Here is an 18,841-nt window from a genome sequence, read left to right as displayed (position 1 = left end):
TATTGATGTTTTTAAGGCTCTAATTACTTCACATCAAACATTGCTTTCTGAATGTTTTGGGCAGTGGGGGAAATACTGCATATTTCAGTTTTATTATAAAAAACAAAGTTGTCTTGACAGAAAAGGCATAAAACCTTTTTGGTTTTTTAAATTTTATATCAACCTAAAGTTGATATACTGTAGAGATTTACTGTAAGCGTTAAATAAAAAATAATAATTTGACTTGTTTTTAACATTTTAATGACTTAGACCCTTTATGGTTCCCGGGAGCCCTAAAGGTAAAAAAAAAACAAAATCCATATATTTTGTTATGATTTGAAAATGAAAACTATCAAAATGTTCCCCGCAGGCTTAAATTTTTCCGTGTGCGCCCCTCAGTGGAAAACGTTTGGACACCCCTGTGTTACAGCCTTATTCCAAACTGGAATACATTCATTTTTGTCCTCAAAATTCTACACACAATAACCATAATGACAATGTAAAAAGATGTTTAATTTTTTTTAATGCCTATTTGATAAAAATAAGAAATCACAATATTTTGTTGATGCACCTTTTGCAGCAACTACAGCCTCAAGTCTTTTTGAATACGATGCCACACCTATCTTTGGGCCGTTTCGCCCATTCCTCTTTGCAGCACCTCTCAAGCTCCGTCAGGTTGGATGGGAAGCGTCGGTGCACAGACTTTTTCAGATCTATCCAAAGATGTTCAATTGGATTCAAGTCTGGGCCACTCAACGACATTTAAAGAGTTGTCCTAAAGCCAATCCTTTGATATCTAGGCTGTGTGTTTATGCTTAGAGTGCCATGTCTGTGTGATCATGTTTTGTTTTGGTTATGTTCGGTTTGGTTTTTGGACTCTTTGTGCACTCTTGTTTTTTTTGTTTCCATGACAACCCATTAGTTTTCACCTGTCCTCATGTCACGCACCTGATTCCTTTGGACTCACACACCTGTCATTAATCATGTTCAAGACTATTTAAGCCGATAGTTGCCAGGAAGTCAGCCTGGCGACATTAACTCTGTTTGACCCATGCTACCATAGTTCCATGCCAAGTGAGTTATTTCTATATTCTTGTCACAGTAAGTGTTTATTTGTTTCATGTTCATAATTTTTTGCCTAAGTGCTATTTTTTGTTTCATTAGTCAAGTTTGTTCTCCGCCTTTGTGCGCAGTGGTGATGGGTTGATGAGGCGTCATGAAGCGTTTCGACACATTGCAAAACTGTATTGATACTGTGTCGATACTGTGTCACTAAATACTGATATCTGCTGGACATTAAAAATCCCTACAGGCAACCTATGGACTGACTCAACTCACACTGATTTTATGACCTAGTACAGTGTTTTTCAACCTTTTTTGAGCCAAGGTACACTTTTTGCGTGGAAAAAATGCGGAGGTACACCACCAGCAGAAATCATTAAAAAATGAAACTCAGTTGACAGTAAAAAGTAGTTGTCGTAATTGTTGGATATGACTTTAAACCATAACCAAGCATGCATCAATATAGCTCTTGTCTCAAAGTAGGTGGACTGTCACCACCTGTCACATCACGCCCTGACTTATTTGGAGTTTTTTGCTGTTTTCCTGTGTGTAGTGTTTTAGTTCTTGTCTTGCGCTCCTATTTTGGTGGCTTTTTCCTCTTTTTTTGGTATTTTCCTGTAGCAGTTTCATGTCTTCCTTTGAGCGATATTTCCCGCATCTACTTTGTGTTACTAATCAAGAATATTTCAGTTGTTTTTATCCTTCTTTGTGAGGACATTGTTGATTGTCATGTCATGTTCGGATGTACATTGTGGACGCCATCTTTGCTCCACAGTAAGTCTTTGCTGTCGTCCAGCATTCTGTTTTTGTTTACTTTGTAGCCAGTTCAGTTTTAGTTTCGTTCTGCATAACCTTCCCTAAGCTTCAATGCCTTTTCTTAGGGGCACTCACCTTTTGTTTATTTTTGGTTTAAGCATTAGACACCTTTTTACCTGAACACTGCCTCCCGCTGTTTCCGACATCTACAAAGCAATTAGCTACCGACTGCCACCTACTGATATGGAAGAGTATTACACGGTTACTCTGCCGATCTCTAGACAGCACGACACTCAACAACAACACATCATTTGCAGATTATAATTACTGGTTTGCAAAAAAATATTTTTAACCCAAATAGGTGAAATTAGATAATCTCCCACGGCACCAAGTCATTATATTTCATTTCGGATTATTTCATATCTTCATTTAAATAAAATATATTTTTATCTTTTTTAGATACAGTCAATAAATAATGTAAACATGTATCATAACATGGAAATCTAAGAGAACGTGTTGTGAATGATGATGCTTGTGGACTGGGAATGTTTTATTTATTTTTTCATTAAAAAAAACAGTTTTTCCAACGTATTAAATTTTAGACGATTTGTCTTCTTAGTTATTATCCTGGGTGTAGAAAAGACCCGCTCACAGGCAATGTTCCCTCTAATTGTTCATGTGTGTGAGCAAACACAAAAACTCCCTGAGCATTCAGTGGAGCCCATGTGAGCAACATCAGACGTGGCAATACCAGCAGCACACCTGTCTCAAACCAATCTTTTATAATAACACTCAAATGAGAGGAGTCATTTTCATGAGATTATTTAGTAATATTAGTGATTTGGCCCACTTGTAATGAAAATAAATGCAATCTTGTTTTTCATAAGCTATGGATTAGTATTGTACAATATGTCTGGGTGGGGGTCCTGCTTTGGAAATCATGTGTACCCCTTTCAGAGATCACATTTAGTTGCCCTTAAACATCCTCATGTTGCACATTTAGGGCTATATAAATAAACATTGATTGATTGATTGACAATGAAATGTAAGCATAGGATGAAGTGTCCATTTCTGTAACTTTCTCTAGTAACAGCATTCCATGATTAATATCAATAAATTAACATTAATAATAAATGACAGTAGAATAAGCACACGTATGACTGAGGAGTCATAGTGTAACTTTGTGTGGTGTTTGAGTTGTCCGACTTTTTGTGTGGGCATAAACGCACCAGTGGCTTAGTGGTATGCGTGTTGGTGACAGATGACAAGTTGGTTTTGGGCTGGTTTGTACGGCAGAAAATTACTAGTTTTTCGAGATAGGAGTGTTTTACTCATGTTTTTGGTGTGGTTATGGCCGAATATAAACAGTTTTGCTCAATAAAGTGATCGATATAATTCCTGGCCTCGAAGCATCTCGATAGACGTTACAATAATTGAACGGTGTTCAATTGAACGGTGTTGACGAACACCGTTAGGGCCGCTTGTTGTCACTGTAACTCAGAGTTGCATTGCAAAATTACACAGAATAAATGTGTTTATTTTGTTTAGAATTCAGATGGGTTTGATTTGGTGCGCGGCATAGATTTGCTGTGCGCAGAGGACGCTTGAGCAGTGCGCAATTGCGCAGGCACGCACTTTAGAGGGAACGTTGCTCACAGGGCACAGAGGAGGCGGGAGTGCGACGCAGTTCGCGTATCGGTCACGTGACCAAAACAGCCCATGATCGGTCACGTGACTTTCTAAAAGCGGTACGTGCACCGACACAGGGTTTCGCTCGACGCATGCGCCGATGCATCGGTATTGCCGGACCCATCACTAGTGCGCGCCTTTAGTTTTGTACCTTTTGTTAGTGTTAAAATAGATATGTACTTACCTTCACGCCATGTCCAGTCCAACTTTACTTGCATCTCGGGAAAACAAACATCCCATAGTCCACGCCTTGACATAGAGTAGTTGTCCTGCTGAAGGATGAGCCGTCACTCCGGCCTGAGATCACTCTGGAGCAGGTTTTCATCCGGGATGTCTCTGTACATTGCTACATTCATCTTTCCCTCCAGTCTCCCAGTTCCTGCCGCTGAAAAACAACCCCACAGCATGATTCTGCCGCCACCATGCTTCATCGTAGGGATGGTATTGGCCTGGTGATGAGCGGTGCCTGGTTTCCTCCAAACATGACGCCTGGCATTCTCGCCAAAGGGTTTAATCTTCGTCTCACCAGACCAGAGAATTGTGTTTCTCATGGTCTAAAAGTCTTTCAGGTGCATTTTGGCAAAGTTATTACTAAGAAATGACTTTCGTCTGGCCACTCTACCATACAGGCCTAATTGGTGGTTGTGAAAGTCGCTTCCTAGCAGTTCCACTGAAGACACGGCACAAGAGTCCAGCGTGCAGGTTTAACAAGGTTTTAATGATAATATTTTTCAGTAATCGGTTTCTCTCCCAGAACATGACTTTTCAGTCATGTCCGTACCCACCTCCCTCCCGGCCGCTTACTGTTAAAGACAACAGATGATTAGATTAACACGTACCACCTGTGAAATCTGATCACCTGCCAGCTGTGTCTCGCCGTCAGCACATGCCCGATGGTGCTCGTCTTCAGTACCATGGACAGCGGCTGTGACTTTTCCTCCTGCGAGCAGCGCTGATCACACTCCCCCACCACAGTGGTTTTCTGCAGAGATGGTTGTCCTTCTGGAAGATTGAGAGGTGCTGCAAAGAGGAATGGGCAAAACTGCCCAAAGATAGGTGTGCCAAACTTGGGGCATCGTATTCAAAAAGACTTGAGGCTGTAATTGCTGCCAAAGGGGCATCAACAAAGTATTGAGCGTAGGCTGTGATTACTTATGAACGTAGGATTTTTTATTTTGTAGTAATAAAATTTGCAAAATAAAAAATGGAAACTTTTCCCATTGTCAATATGGTGTATTGTGTGTGGAATTTTGAAGACAAAAAATGAATTCATTGCATTCTGTCATAAGGCTGTATCATAACAGAATATGGAAAAAGTGAAGCGCTGTGAATACTTTCCAGACGCGCTGCAATACATCACGTAAGAAGGTTTTTAAATGACATGTAATTCCTACAGTATGTTTTTGTTTTCATGTTGTTTTAGTGCAGTATCCATTTGCTGGGCTTGAAAAACACTATACAATATATTGCCAAAAGTATTTGGCCACCTGCCTTGACTCACATATGAACTTCAAGTGCCATCCCATTCCTAACCCATAGGGTTCAATATGATGTCGGTCCACCTTTTGCTGCTATTACAGCTTCAACTCTTCTGGGAAGGCTGTCCACAAGGTTGCGGAGTGTGTTTGTAGGAATTTTCCACCATTCTTCAGTCACACGCTGATGTTGGTGGAGAAGACCTGGCTCTCAGTCTCTGTTCTAATTCATCCCAAAGGTGTTCTATCGGGTTCAGGTCAGGACTCTGTGCAGGCCAGTCAAGTTCATCCACACCAGACTCTGTCATCCATGTCTTTATGGACCTTGCTTTGTGCACTGGTGCACAGTCATGTTGGAAGAGGAATGGGCCCGCTCCAAACTGTTCCCATAAGGTTGAGAGCATGGAATTGCCCAGCATGTATGGTATCTTGGATCATTCAAAGTTCCTTTCACAAGAACTAAGGAGCTAAGCCCAATTCCTGAAAAACATTTGTTGCACAGATGGTATCCTATGACAGTTCCAATCACTGAGCTCCTGAGAGCGGCCCATTCTTTCACAAATGTTTGTAGAAACAGTCTCCATCCCTAAGTGCTTGATTTTATACAAGTGATTAGGACACCTGATTCTCATCATTTGGATGGATGCCTAAATACTTTTGGCAATATAGTGTATGTGAAGTGAAGTGAATTACATTTATATAGCGCTTTTTCTCAAGTGACTCAAAGCGCTTTACATTGTGAAACCCAATATCTAAGTTACATTTAAACCAGTGTGGGTGGCACTGGGAGCAGGTGGGTAAAGTGTCTTGCCCAAGGACACAACGGCAGTGACTAGGATGGCGGAAGTGGGGATCGAACCTGCAACCCTCTAGTCACTGGCACGGCCGCTCTACCAACCGAGCTATACCGTCCCATGTGTGTATATATATATATATATATATATATATATATATATATATATATATATATATATATATATATATATATATATATACATATATATATATATATATAACGATTCAGATTTTTATTTTAAATGTGATATATTTGCATCGCAATGCATCCAGATGACAAATAGTGTGTCTTATATAACAACACCTACACTTAGTAGCACATTGAGTGATTGAGCAGAATAGTATGTAAAGTGCCTCAGCAGCACTGCGTCTCTCTATAAATAGATGTCTTTATATTCTTGTAATCTGAGTAGAAAGGGAAGACAAGACATCATATTTTATTCATGCAAATGATGTGTGAATTGTGAACTGAGCTGCATGCACTGTAGTCGTCCTATTTATCCTCTGATTTGTTCATATTTCAAAGCAAACGTACCCTCAGAAAGTCATGGAAATGTGATTCATACTAACTGTCAGCATCATAAACACCTGCAATTTTCAGTATTGTTTAATCATTGTTTAAAAAACAACTTAACCATCCCTTTTTTTTAAACATGTTTGAGTGAGTGTCTTTATTGCATTCTTAAAGGCCTACTGAAATGAGATTTTTTTATTTAAACGGGGATAGCAGATCCATTCTATGTGTCATACATGATCATTTCGCGATATTGCCATATTTTTGCTGAAAGGATTTAGTAGAGAACATCGACGATAAAGTTCGCAACTTTTGGTCGCTGATAAAAAAGCCTTGCCTGTACCGGAAGTAGCGTGAAGTCACAGGTTGTGGAGCTCCTCACATCTGCACATTTTTTACAATCATGGCCACAAGCAGCGAGAGCGATTCAGACCGAGAAAGCGACAATTTCCCCATTAATTTGAGCGAGGATGAAAGATTCGTGGATGAGGAAAGTGAGAGTGAAGGACTAGAGGGCAGTGGAAGCGATTCAGAGGGAAGATGCTGTGAGAGGCCGGTGGGACCTGATATTCAGCTGGGAATGACTAAAACAGTAAATAAACACAAGACATATATATACTCTATTAGCCACAACACAACCAGGCTTATATTTAATATGCCACAAATTAATCCTGCATAACAAACACCTCCCCCCTCCCGTCCATATAACCCACCAATACAACTCAAACACCCGCACAACACACTCAATCCCACAGCCCAGAGTACCGTTCACCTCCCCAAAGTTCATACGGCACAGATATTTCCCCAAAGTTACGTACGTGACATGCACATAGCGGCACGCACGTACGGGCAAGCGATCAAATGTTTGGAAGCCGCAGCTGCGTACTCACGGTACCGCGTATCCAACTCAAAGTCCTCCTGGTAAGAGTTTCTGTTGTCCCAGTTCTCCACAGGCCAATGGTAAAGCTTGACTGTCATCGTTCGGGAGTGTAAACAATGAAACACCGGCTACAACGTAGCCGCTACGTGTTTGTGTTGCTGCAGCCGGCCGCTATTACACCGCTTCCCACCTACAGCTTTCTTCTTTGCTATCTCCATTGTTCATTAAACAAATTGCAAAAGATTCACCAACACAGATGTCCAGAATACTTTGGAATTTTGCGATGAAAACAGACGACTTAATAGCTGGCCACAATGGTGTCCCAAAATGTCTGCTACAATCCGTGACGTCACGCGCAAACGTCATCATACCGAGACGTTTTCAGCAGGATATTTCGCGGGAAATTTAACATTGCACTTTACTAATCTAACCCGGCCTTATTGGCATGTGTTGCAATGTTAAGATTTCATCATTGATATATAAACTATCAAACTGCGTGGTCGGTAGTAGTGGGTTTCAGTAGGCCTTTAACTCTCATAAGAAGAAATTAATAGCTGAAAAGTAAAAACTATAAAATGTTTACATACATTTTATAGTTTTCACTTTTCATTTATCAATTTCTTCTTATGAGAGTTAAGAATATTAATAATAGGCTCCAGCGACTCACTAAGGCAGTGTTTTTGAACCTTTTTTGAGCAAAGGCACATTTTTTTCATTAAAAAAAATACGGAGGCACACCACCAGCAGAAAACGGTAAAAAATTCAACTCCACCAGGTTGTCGTGCTTTATTTTGAGTTTGTTGTTGTTGTTTTCCTGTGTGTAGTGCTTTAGTTCCTGTCTTGCGCTGTTATTTTGGTGGCTCTTCCTGTTTTGTTGGTATTTTCCTGTAGCAGTATTTTTGGTTTAAGCGTTACATACCTTTTTACCTGCACGCTGTCTCCCGCTGTGCTCTGCATATATTTTGATCACGACAAACCATCAAACGTTCCGACTTCTACAAAGCATTGAACTACCTGCTGCCACCTACTGATATGGAGTTTTACATGGTTACCCTGCCAAGCTCTACACAGCACAGACACTAGACAACGGCACATTATTTGCAGATTATAATTATTGATTTGCAAATAATATTTTTTGGACCAATTAGGTGAAGTTGCATAATTTCCCACGGCACACCAGACAATTTCTCACGGCACACCAGACAATTTCTCACGGCACAGTGGTTGAAAAACACTGCTCTAGACAGCAAAGACACTCAACAACAACACATAATTTGCAGACTAGAATTACTGGTTTGCAAAAAATATTTTTTACCCCAAATAGGTGAAATTAGATCATCTCCCACGACACTAGTGTGTGCCGCGGCACAGTGGTTGAAAAACACTGCCCTAAGGGACAAGCTGTAGAAAATGAATGGATGGATGTTTACATACACTTTTCAGTGTGAGACAAAATTGCAAATTATTTAGATGTTCTGATTAAGTTGAGTTTTTAAAAATCTATTTGGACCGCCACAAACACCTGTTCGCCCCTTGTTCATGAACACATTATGATAGGACTGTAGCTTGTCGTTCCAACCACATAACATAGGTGAAGGTATGAATGTAACCTCATGCGCCCCTGGTCTGCCAGAGAATAAGAAGAGACAGAAGGAGGGGTCGGTATTGTCAACTTATTCAGACCCCTCAAGACAATTTGGACAGCTCGTCAAAACATCTTCTTTGTAGAATGTCTGTGATAGCAGATGACATCATTGCAGACACCAGTCAAGCGCTTTGTGCTCACTTTTTGTTTCCAAGGACACGGCGGGTCAGGAGCGTTATCGCACCATCACTACAGCGTACTACAGAGGAGCCATGGGTTTTATCCTCATGTATGACATCACCAACGAGGACTCCTTCAACGCCGTCCAGGACTGGTATGTGAGCAACGACTACTGCTTTAGGGACAAACTTGAAGATATTGTTGCAGATGGAACAATGCAACTTTGCAGTTCACTTACTATACATAGTCTCAGTGCATCACGTTTTAAAGAACCATTGAGTACATCGGGAGTTGAGTACCCACTTAAATCTTCTGGAACAGGGGTGTCAAACTAATTTTAGATCGGGGGGCCACATGGAGAAAAATCTACTCCCAAGTGGTAAAATCACGGCACGATAACTTAAAAATAAAGACAACCTCAGATTGTTTTCTTTGTTTAAAAATAGAACAAGCACATTCTGGAATTGTACAAATTATAATGTTGTTTTTTCGTGTTTTTTTTTACAATTACCTGTTGCGGTTAACAGTATACTATCTTTATTTGTCGTTATTTATATTTTCTGAATAAATTATGTGATAATGTTGGAGTATAACTGTCATACTCAATATGACAGTTAGTTAAGACTAATCAATGGACTAATTGGTTTTAATCGTGACTTAATGATATGCTATCATGGCTGTGTTTGTTTAGGTCCACACAGATTAAGACATACTCGTGGGACAATGCCCAGGTGCTGCTAGTAGGAAATAAATGTGACATGGAAGACGAGCGCACGGTGAGTGGAGACAGAGGACGGCAGCTTTCTGAAAACCTCGGTAAGTACAAACAAAACACTCATTTACTAAGATACCAAATAACACGCGCTAAACAGTGTGTGTGAACTATAAAATTGTGTGGGTGTGCAGTGTGTGATCTACTAAGACAGTCCGCGCAAAAATGGTACAGACCCCGTCTGGAGGTACACTTGTGTCTTTATTACGAAAACTTTTTTTGACACTGAATTTATGTTAATGAATTTTTTGCGTTTACATTTTGTGAACTACATTTTTTACATCAAATTATGCTGACAATTTCAATAAATGTTCATTTTATTTGATTTCATAGTTTCATTTAATTTACCGGAAGTGGGTCTCGAGTTGGGCAGCACGGTGGCACAATGGTTAGTGCATGTGCCTCACAGTACGAAGGTCCTGAATAGTCCTGAGTTCAATCCTGGGCCCGGGATCTTTCTGCGTGGAGTTTGCATGTTCTCCCCGTGACTGCGTGGGTTCCCTCCGGGTACTCCGGCTTCCTCCCACCTCCAAAGACATGCACCTGGGGATGGGTTGATTGGCAACACTAAATTGGCCCTAGTGTGTGAATGTGAGTGTGAGTGTTGTCTGTCTATCTGTGTTGGCCCTGCGATGAGGTGGCGACTTGTCCAGGGTGTACCCCGCCTTCCGCCCGAATGCAGCTGAGATAGGTGTCAGGTTCAAACACTGATGACATCTATTAAACGAGACAAGAAGCAAGGAATTAAACAGAGACAGAATTAAATTGGGCTCAAATTGAGGAGAGACGCCTGGACACTGTACCCTTGTACAGAAAGATTGTACGCCACCTCTTTTATTTGGACTTTCCCTGATTACATGGCAACAGCTGTTTCTAAGGGACGTGTGTCGTAAACAGCCATCGCCTTTGGTTACAGAACAGTTCAAAAGAAAAGGTCGTAAACAGTTCACAGAAAAGGTCGTAAAACAGTTCAAAGAAGCGGTGCCTGGAGGGGAGTCTGATCCTGTTTCCTCTTCGCTTTTGTAGTTCTTGGGTCAGACAATATCTTTCTGTTGTTTACAATACATGAAAGAAACAGAACACCTTCATGTTGCTTCCTGTCGTACACAGTGGAGTTTTACAAGCCTTTTGATTGGTAGGATTAAAGACAGCTTTTGGGAACTCAATGTAACACATAGTATTGTGATAACTTAGATACAATTATTCTAACAATAGGCTCCAGCACCGCCCGCGACCCGACAAGCGGTAGAAAATGGATGGGATGGATGGATATTAAATATGTACCTACAGTTTGAATAGTGACACTGTGTTTGAATATTTAATTAGGTGATTTTGGTTTGGTATACCACGGTTTAGAATCGCTATATATACTATTTAAACTTCTCTCACACCAGGTTTCGAGTTCTTCGAGGCCAGCGCCAAAGACAACATCAACGTGAAGCAGACCTTTGAGCGCCTGGTCGACGTTATATGCGAAAAGATGTCCGAGAGCCTGGATGCTGGCGATCCCGCCGTCACAGGGGCCAAGCAGGGGCCTCAGCTGACTGAGCAGCCTGCTCCGCCTCACCAGGACTGTGCATGTTAAAGATCCCAGCTCTCCTCCTTCACCCTTCCAAGTGGGTACATTCTCCATCGCCTTTTCCTTCTTTCTTCCAAAGAACCGGCCTGTGAAAAAGTCTGAAATTTGCCGAGACCAGCTCTTCAGGTGCGCTTGTTCTCCTTATTTCAGATTCTTTGCAACCTCTGGTTCTTCAGGGTTCCCATCCCATCTTTTATTGTTTCCATGGGTGTATTTATAAGTAGGATTTGACGGCCATTTCAATCCACCTGATGTTTACAGTACCTTGTTTTTTTTTTATATGATTTGAATCATGCGAACAAGACGTCAACAGTGGAGTTACTGAGTAGTTTGGTATCGATCCGATACCAAGTAGATACAGGGCCAGTATTGCCAATACTGATACCGTTACTTTCTCCTGAAATTGTTCAAGATCATTGAATGATTTTTTTTCTTTATTTTTGCCTTTATTTATTTTTTTGATCAGAATAAAACACCGAAAATCTTATCAACAAACTTATTTGTGAACAATGAAAAAATAGAAATCCAATAAAATTAGAAAATAATCAACAAAATAGTACAAATATGCCGTCAGGCATGCAATTTTTTTTCGCAAAATGACACAACAAAAGCAAAACCTGCATTTGGCTCTCATTTAGACTTCTTGAATTATACAACAATATCAAAAATTTAACAAACACAACAACAAAACAAAGATATTTTCGTAAAATAAGCGTAGAAGAGAAGTGAAAATATTCAATGTCATCAGTACACTGCAAAAAGTCAGTGTTCAAAAACAAGAACAAAAATTACAAAAATTAGGGGTATTTTATTTGAACTAAGCAAAAGTATCTGCCAATAGAACAAGAACATTTGGCTTGTCAAGACTTTGAAATTAGCTAACCTCAATGAACCCAAAAATACCTTAAAATAAGTATATTCTCACTAATAACAACTGTACTACTATATGAGTACGTATTTTCTATTGTTTCATTGACAATAAAACAGCAAAGTCAATTTGGCTGTCATCTGTTTTAATTATGAGACACAATTGTGTCAAAGTCATGATTATTTTTTTCATGCTTGAAATAAGAAATTATTACTTTTAAAAAAGTAGTTTTATACTTGTGAGTGTTGATGACACAGCTTTGCAACAGTTGATATTCTAGTTTCAAGCATGTTTTACTCAATATAGGTCGTAAAATCTCAGCAACAAGCTGTAATATCTTACTGAGATCATTTAGGACCAAAACCCTTAAAACAAGTAAAACACTCTAACATAAAATCTGCTTAGTGAGAAGAATTATCTTATCAGACAGAAAATAAGCAAATATCACCCTTATTTGAGATATTTAATCTTACTTAGATTTCAGTTTTTGCAGTGTAGGGGTGTCCCGGAACAATTTTTTCACTTCCGATACAATATCGATATCGGGGCCTTTTGGTATTGGCTGATACCGATATTAATCCAATGCGATATCAGCACAAATCATACACTCTTGTATCGTTTTGTAGTGTTGAATGTTGGGAAAAGGCTTGGTTTAGTGAAATGACTCAAAGAGACAACAATGTTACGCATGAAACAAATTAAGTTAAGCTCAGTGAATTAAAAGACGCGGACACGGCTGTTACTGGATTCTTTTTAACACGCTTCTGCTCTAGAGACTTCGTATCTGTAAGTAATATGCAACCCTAATTATTTGATCCTTGTTTATATTGTTTTAGACTGCAGTGTTGTTCATTTAAGGACACGTATTACATATGTCTAGCTTGTGTGCTATTGTGTGCTTAGCTGTTGTGTAGCTCCTAGCAGCCTATATCCTACCATGTTCACCTTTTGTAAATGACTCTAAAGTAAACGCTCTGCAGGACTGCTTGTATTAAAGCGATTATATGGGACCTTTTTGATGCAAAACAGTATGATCCGATTCTTGTGTTTTTGCTGATATCAGATAGCCTGATATTGGATCGGGACACCCCTTGGTACTGATACTGTGTATATTTGAATCGATACATGGCAAGAATGAACCATCCAGCATAACCCATTATGATATTATCAGGTCTAAATACACATCTCACATTGATACTGAAGTTTCAATATTATTTAGGCTTTTTTAGTCTTAATTTTGTTTCGTAATCTGTTATCGCTTTTAGCTGTTTGCTGCATTGAGCACCGGGTGGAAACCTTTCGGACAAGATAAAACAGATGCAAAAATACCATTTCAGTTGTATGTATAAATACTGTGCGATACATGATCTATACAGGTATGCATTTCTGGAAATAAACTTTGAAGGGGTGTTATTGATGTGTTATATATTTATGAGGTCTTTGTTGTGAGGTTTGTGTGCAAATGTTTGGCGACTCCTCACCTCGTGTCCTTGTCGGTTTTGCTGAGATGTTGAGAAATGGCAGATTCCGTGTTTTGAAGAAGAAAAAGATGAAAAAAAAGATCTTTCAGTCTGTAAGAAATCCATATAAGCCCTGCTGCTATTAAATCTGCTTTTTGACAATTTCATACATTTGATGACATACTGGATTATTGTTGTTCTTATTTGCTAAAAAGAAATAATCATCAAAACTATTAAGAAATGAAGAAATATATTCATCAGATATTGGACTCTGTGTGTAAATGTCATATTATTCAGACTTGACTGACCATCATCGAGTCACTTTTGAATGTTCTTTTTTCTTGTCATTTTCAATGTTTTAAATTGTAAATTTCTGCTTTATTTATGTACTCATTTTCTCTTTTGGGGCCACAAGGGCAATTTGTATTATAGGGGCGCCACAAGGATTCATATTTTATTGTGCTTATTTACAAATCAGGTCAGGATCTACAGCAGGGGTGGGCAATTAATTTTTACCGGGGGCCGCATGAGCAACCCGAGCACTGCTGGAGGGCCACATCGACAATATTTCAATTAAATTTTGCTCAATATTATTTTTGATATATACCGTAAGATAAATAATAATAATAATAATAATAATAATAATAATAATAATAATAATAATAATAATTAATAATAATAGTAATACTTCAACATAGTGTGTGTAACAGCATTCCATGACTAATATAAATAAATTAACATTAATAATAAATGACAGTAAAATAAGCACACGTATGACTGAGGAGTCATAGTGTAACTTTGTGTGGCCAGGTCTGATCTACAGTATGTGTTGGCTGGGCGCCCTCTACAGGTGGCACTACTCCATGAATTTGAATAAACCAAATTTAGAGAGAGTAAATAGAAGGTTAAATTACCATAGACATTCCTTATAACATTTGAACAATTTAGTTGTTAATATTGTATAATGTGGAATCTTAGGCCAAAAGTCTCAAACATATAGTGCAACAATGTTAGATAACGTTAATGACCGATTAATGAGTTGATATTAGTTAGTGTAGCCTTGATGTGTTAATGGTGGGCGATGCTGATTGAATGTTACCATGAATTGATTAATGTGGACCCCCCGACTTAAACAAGTTGAAAAACGTATTCGGGTGTTACCATTTAGTGGTCAATTGTACGGAATATGTACTGTACTGTGCAATCTACTAATAAAAGTCTCAATCAATCAATCAAACCAAAGCGTCACAGGGAAAAAAGAGAAGAAGAAGAAAAATGGGCCAAATGTGAAGCCACGGCTCAATAGCTGTGTCCCAATTCAGGGTCTGCATCCTTCGAAGGGCGAATTTGAAGGCCGCTTACGTCACAACGCTGCGCGAAGGCTGTCCCAATTCATTCAAATTGGAAGGCTCCGACGAATGCGCCCTCCTTTTCCCTGTATATGCACCGCGACTATCCTTCGTGGCCTCCCATATCCCAAGATGCTTTGCGCGCCTTTGCAGGCTAGACTGTCCCATTTAACAACGGGTGACGCATCCTTCGGAGGTGCCTCCGAAGGTCCAGCCTTCTGAGGCTGCGTAGGCCGGGTCCTCCGAAGGATGCAGACCCTGAATTGGGAGACAGTTTATGTCATCCCTTGTTGTGATTCCACTATATACATATTGATTGAAGGTTTTGTAAAAGTCACTTTTTTGATTATATTAAATTAAAATATTAAATTGATTCAAACTAAATAACTTTGTTGGAGCAACTTAAAATAATACAGAAAATCAACTCAATATTTTCTGATATTCTAATTTAAACTTTTGCTTTACTGTAAGGCAATGTAACGGTCCCCGATCTTCTAAAACATAACATCATTTAGGTTTGTTAATCCCGGACCAGCCCCCAATTGTACTGTAAAGTTCAAATTTGAATGACAATAAAAAGGAAGTCTAAGTCTAAGTCTAATTATGTAAAAGGAGCGTGTAACATAAAAGACGAACACTTTGAACTTACTTGTTTTTCAGTGAACCGTTTATTTAGCACATATAGAATATTACACTCGATGTTTTCACTAATAAAGCGAGTCGTGGGGAAGCAGCAGTGGACACGGCGATCAGCTGGAGTGAGAGCGAGAGAGTGAGATTCTAGCTTCACCACTCGGCTTTATCTCCTGGGCTACGCTCAGTTGTCCAATCAGGGCCTATCAACCAGGGGTGCCCAAACTTTTTAAATCGGGGGCCACATTGGATTAAAAGAATTTGGTACATAATATATGTGTATATATTTATATATATATACACATTCATGTATATGTATGTATGTATATACAGTATATATACTGTATATATATATATATATATATATATATATATATATATATATATATATATATATATATATATATATATATATATATATATATATATATATATATATATATATAAAATCGTCTGTTTGATTTTTCTCTTGTCCTACGCTTGTCTCACAATTTCCCCCTCTGTCTGTGTTTCTTCTTTCTATCTCATCACTAAATATATCCAAACATTTGATAAAGTCAAATACAAAAAAGGCACTGAGAGAAGTATCCCACACTTCTAGTTTGTCAAGTAAATCTGTACAGCACATATGGGCATCTACATCAACAGTAGGATTTGCCTTAGCGGCTGGACAGGACAAATAAAAAAAATTATAATAATTTTCTTTTTAACTTGGGATGTCCTACAGGCCAGAACCGGTCCACGGGCCGCAGTTTGGGGACCCCTGCTTTAAACAATAAGGGAAAATAGCCAGTCAATGAAACACATGATAGGGTGTATTTGCATTGTACATAACAGCTAAAAATGTATAGGAAAACATAATATTTTCTGATATTTTTAATTAGATTGTTGTTTTACAGTAAGGCAAAATCATATAGAAAAAATACTTAATATTTCCTGATATTCTGATTCTGACTCTAAAGCAATAAAAAAAATTTAAATGTGTTAAATTTCACAATATGTTTGTTATTTAATATATTGCTTAACTCTGAGTTAAAATAATGGTTTGCAACAAGATACGTATTACAAAATACCTTTGCTTTTACTAGTCAGTGCTATATCTGATTTATTTTAAAATCTTTTTTTAAAGTTTACCTTTTTATGCAAAATCCAACTAAATTTTCACAAGACTAGTCTGGATGGTGAGGCAAAGCATGCAAAAAAGATTTGATTAAAAATATTATTGCTTCAATTTCTCCATCCTCTCTATTTCGGGGGCCCTAAAGTTGTCGTTCCAACATCAAAGAGATGATTTTGGATCATGCTCGGTTTCTTTTCTGAACTGTTAAAATGCTTCTTCTAGCTAATGTCTTCCATAAAAGAACCGCATATGTAAAAAAAAAAAAAAAAGTTTTGATTGACTCGGGCTTGAAAAAACCCCAAGAACAAATAAGGGAAATAAAAATGCTGGTAACAACAAAAAAGACATGTTGCAGTTTACCTGCATTGTACGAATGTGTCACTCGGGGACAAAGCAATACAGAACCTACACAAATAGAACTGGGGGTTGCTGACTTAACACCTATACGAGAGTGCAAAAACATGCAACTGATTTTCTCTTTGTCTCACTGCCTCATCATCAAACCCTTTTTATGTTTGGGCCGATAAGGTGAAAGAATATGCTGTGCGTCTTTTTATCTGTACTTTGTGGTAAAACAATAAAAGCATTGCTAACAGACCGGCTTTTGTTTAGGACTTTGTGCGTGTTGTGTGTGGGTTTACTCCTGGTACTCGTTTCATCACACACTTTTAAAAACATGTTAGGTTCATTGGAGACTCGGTTTAAATAGGTTGTAGTAGGACAAGTGACTTTTGAACGGAAGTGGTGGGCCACCAAACCAACATGGCTACTGTGCAGCAAATGAGAATGCAGACTAGATCTCGCCTTTAAAAACAAGCAAAAAATACAAACTATGCAATAGAATTCCACCAACATTAGAATTTTTAAATATTGGCTGCAATATGAAGCATTTGATCCTCCTCCGTTATGACTGGTTATGGAGGCTAACTCAACTAAACCAGTATCTCTTAGGGCTCTGGTTCATGCTCCCATCCACACTTTTACAAAACATCCAATCATAAAAACCTAATTGAGAATTTGGGTTCAGTTCAAGCGGTATTTTGGTTTACAGACTATTTCTAGTCTTGCACCCATCACTGCTAATCATGCTTACCCTCCCTCTCTTGTTGAACCTGCCTCTTTTAAGATGGTTACCATGAATTGATTATGTGGACCCCGACTTAAACAAGTTGAAAAACGTATTCGGGTGTTACCATTTAGTGGTCAATTGTGCGGAATATGTACTGAACTGTGCAATCTACTAATAAAAGTTTCAATCAATCAATCAAGCAATGGTCAAGTCTGGGGATCAACAACATTAAAGATGTATACATGGACAAGACTTCCGCCTCTTTCCAGCAACTTTGTGATAAATGTATTGTTCACTCCCTAATCAACATTTTTTTTAGATATCTACTGTTCCGCAGTTTTGTTCATAATACTTCACCCAGGTTTCCAAACTTACCGACTGACACAGTTTTTACATGCATTTTGACACCACTTCTGACTTTAAGGATTTTCAGTTACGCCCCGAGTCTCTGAATTCAATTAAGTGACTTGAGTGTGAATGTTGTCTGTCTATCTGTGTTGGCCCTGCGATGAGGTGGCGACTTGTCCAGGGTGTACCCCGCCTTCCGCCCGATTGTAGCTGAGATATGCTCCAGCACCCCCCGCGACACCGAAAGGGATAAGCGGTAGAAAATGGATGGATGGATGGATGGACTTTGTGAGGGTGACTTAGGAGTGACCCTATCTGAGAAGAGCTGCATAGAGATTTTAAGTCAGTGGTTCTTAACTCTGTAACACCCCTTGTTGTAAAATTACAACGTTACCTTTAACCATCCTAAAAAACAATCTGTTATATATATATATATTTTTTTTTTTTAACCACATTTACATAGTCATTGGGTCCTATTGTTCAGTCTCACAAGGCTATTGGATCGTACATTTGTTTATAAGTCACGCCTTCTGGCCATGAACTCACACAACCTCTCAAGGTTTCCTCCGAACAACATCTATTTGTTTCATTGGACTGGATTAATCAGATTCAAGTAAGTAAAATGTATTTTAGATTTTTTTGGGTTGTTATTAAAATGTCTAGAGCATGTACATATGTAAGTATTGTGGAACAGATGCATCAAATTTCATTTAGAGCTTGTTATATAA

The 18,841-nt window shown here is 38.7% G+C and overlaps 1 protein-coding gene across 3 annotated transcripts in view; it reads left to right on the top strand.

Moving 5' to 3' along the window:
* The window catches only part of rab3ab (RAB3A, member RAS oncogene family, b), an 88,345-nt gene extending 70,281 nt beyond the window's left edge, over positions 1 to 18,064 (top strand). For all 3 annotated transcript variants that reach the window (XM_062028103.1, XM_062028104.1, XM_062028105.1), the window contains exons 3-5: positions 8,951 to 9,069; positions 9,607 to 9,731; positions 11,082 to 18,064. In XM_062028103.1, coding sequence (XP_061884087.1) covers positions 8,951 to 9,069; positions 9,607 to 9,731; positions 11,082 to 11,272 — 435 coding nt within the window. In that variant the 3' untranslated portion in view covers positions 11,273 to 18,064. The remainder of the gene's footprint in view (positions 1 to 8,950; positions 9,070 to 9,606; positions 9,732 to 11,081) is intronic.
* Positions 18,065 to 18,841: the final 777 nt, after the last annotated feature.

The sequence above is a fragment of the Entelurus aequoreus genome, linkage group LG19 (genome assembly GCF_033978785.1).
Source record: "Entelurus aequoreus isolate RoL-2023_Sb linkage group LG19, RoL_Eaeq_v1.1, whole genome shotgun sequence".
NCBI classification, from domain to species: Eukaryota; Metazoa; Chordata; class Actinopteri; order Syngnathiformes; family Syngnathidae; genus Entelurus; species Entelurus aequoreus.
The sequence above is the reverse complement of the archived record's forward strand: the minus strand, read 5'-3'. Positions and strand labels throughout refer to the sequence as shown.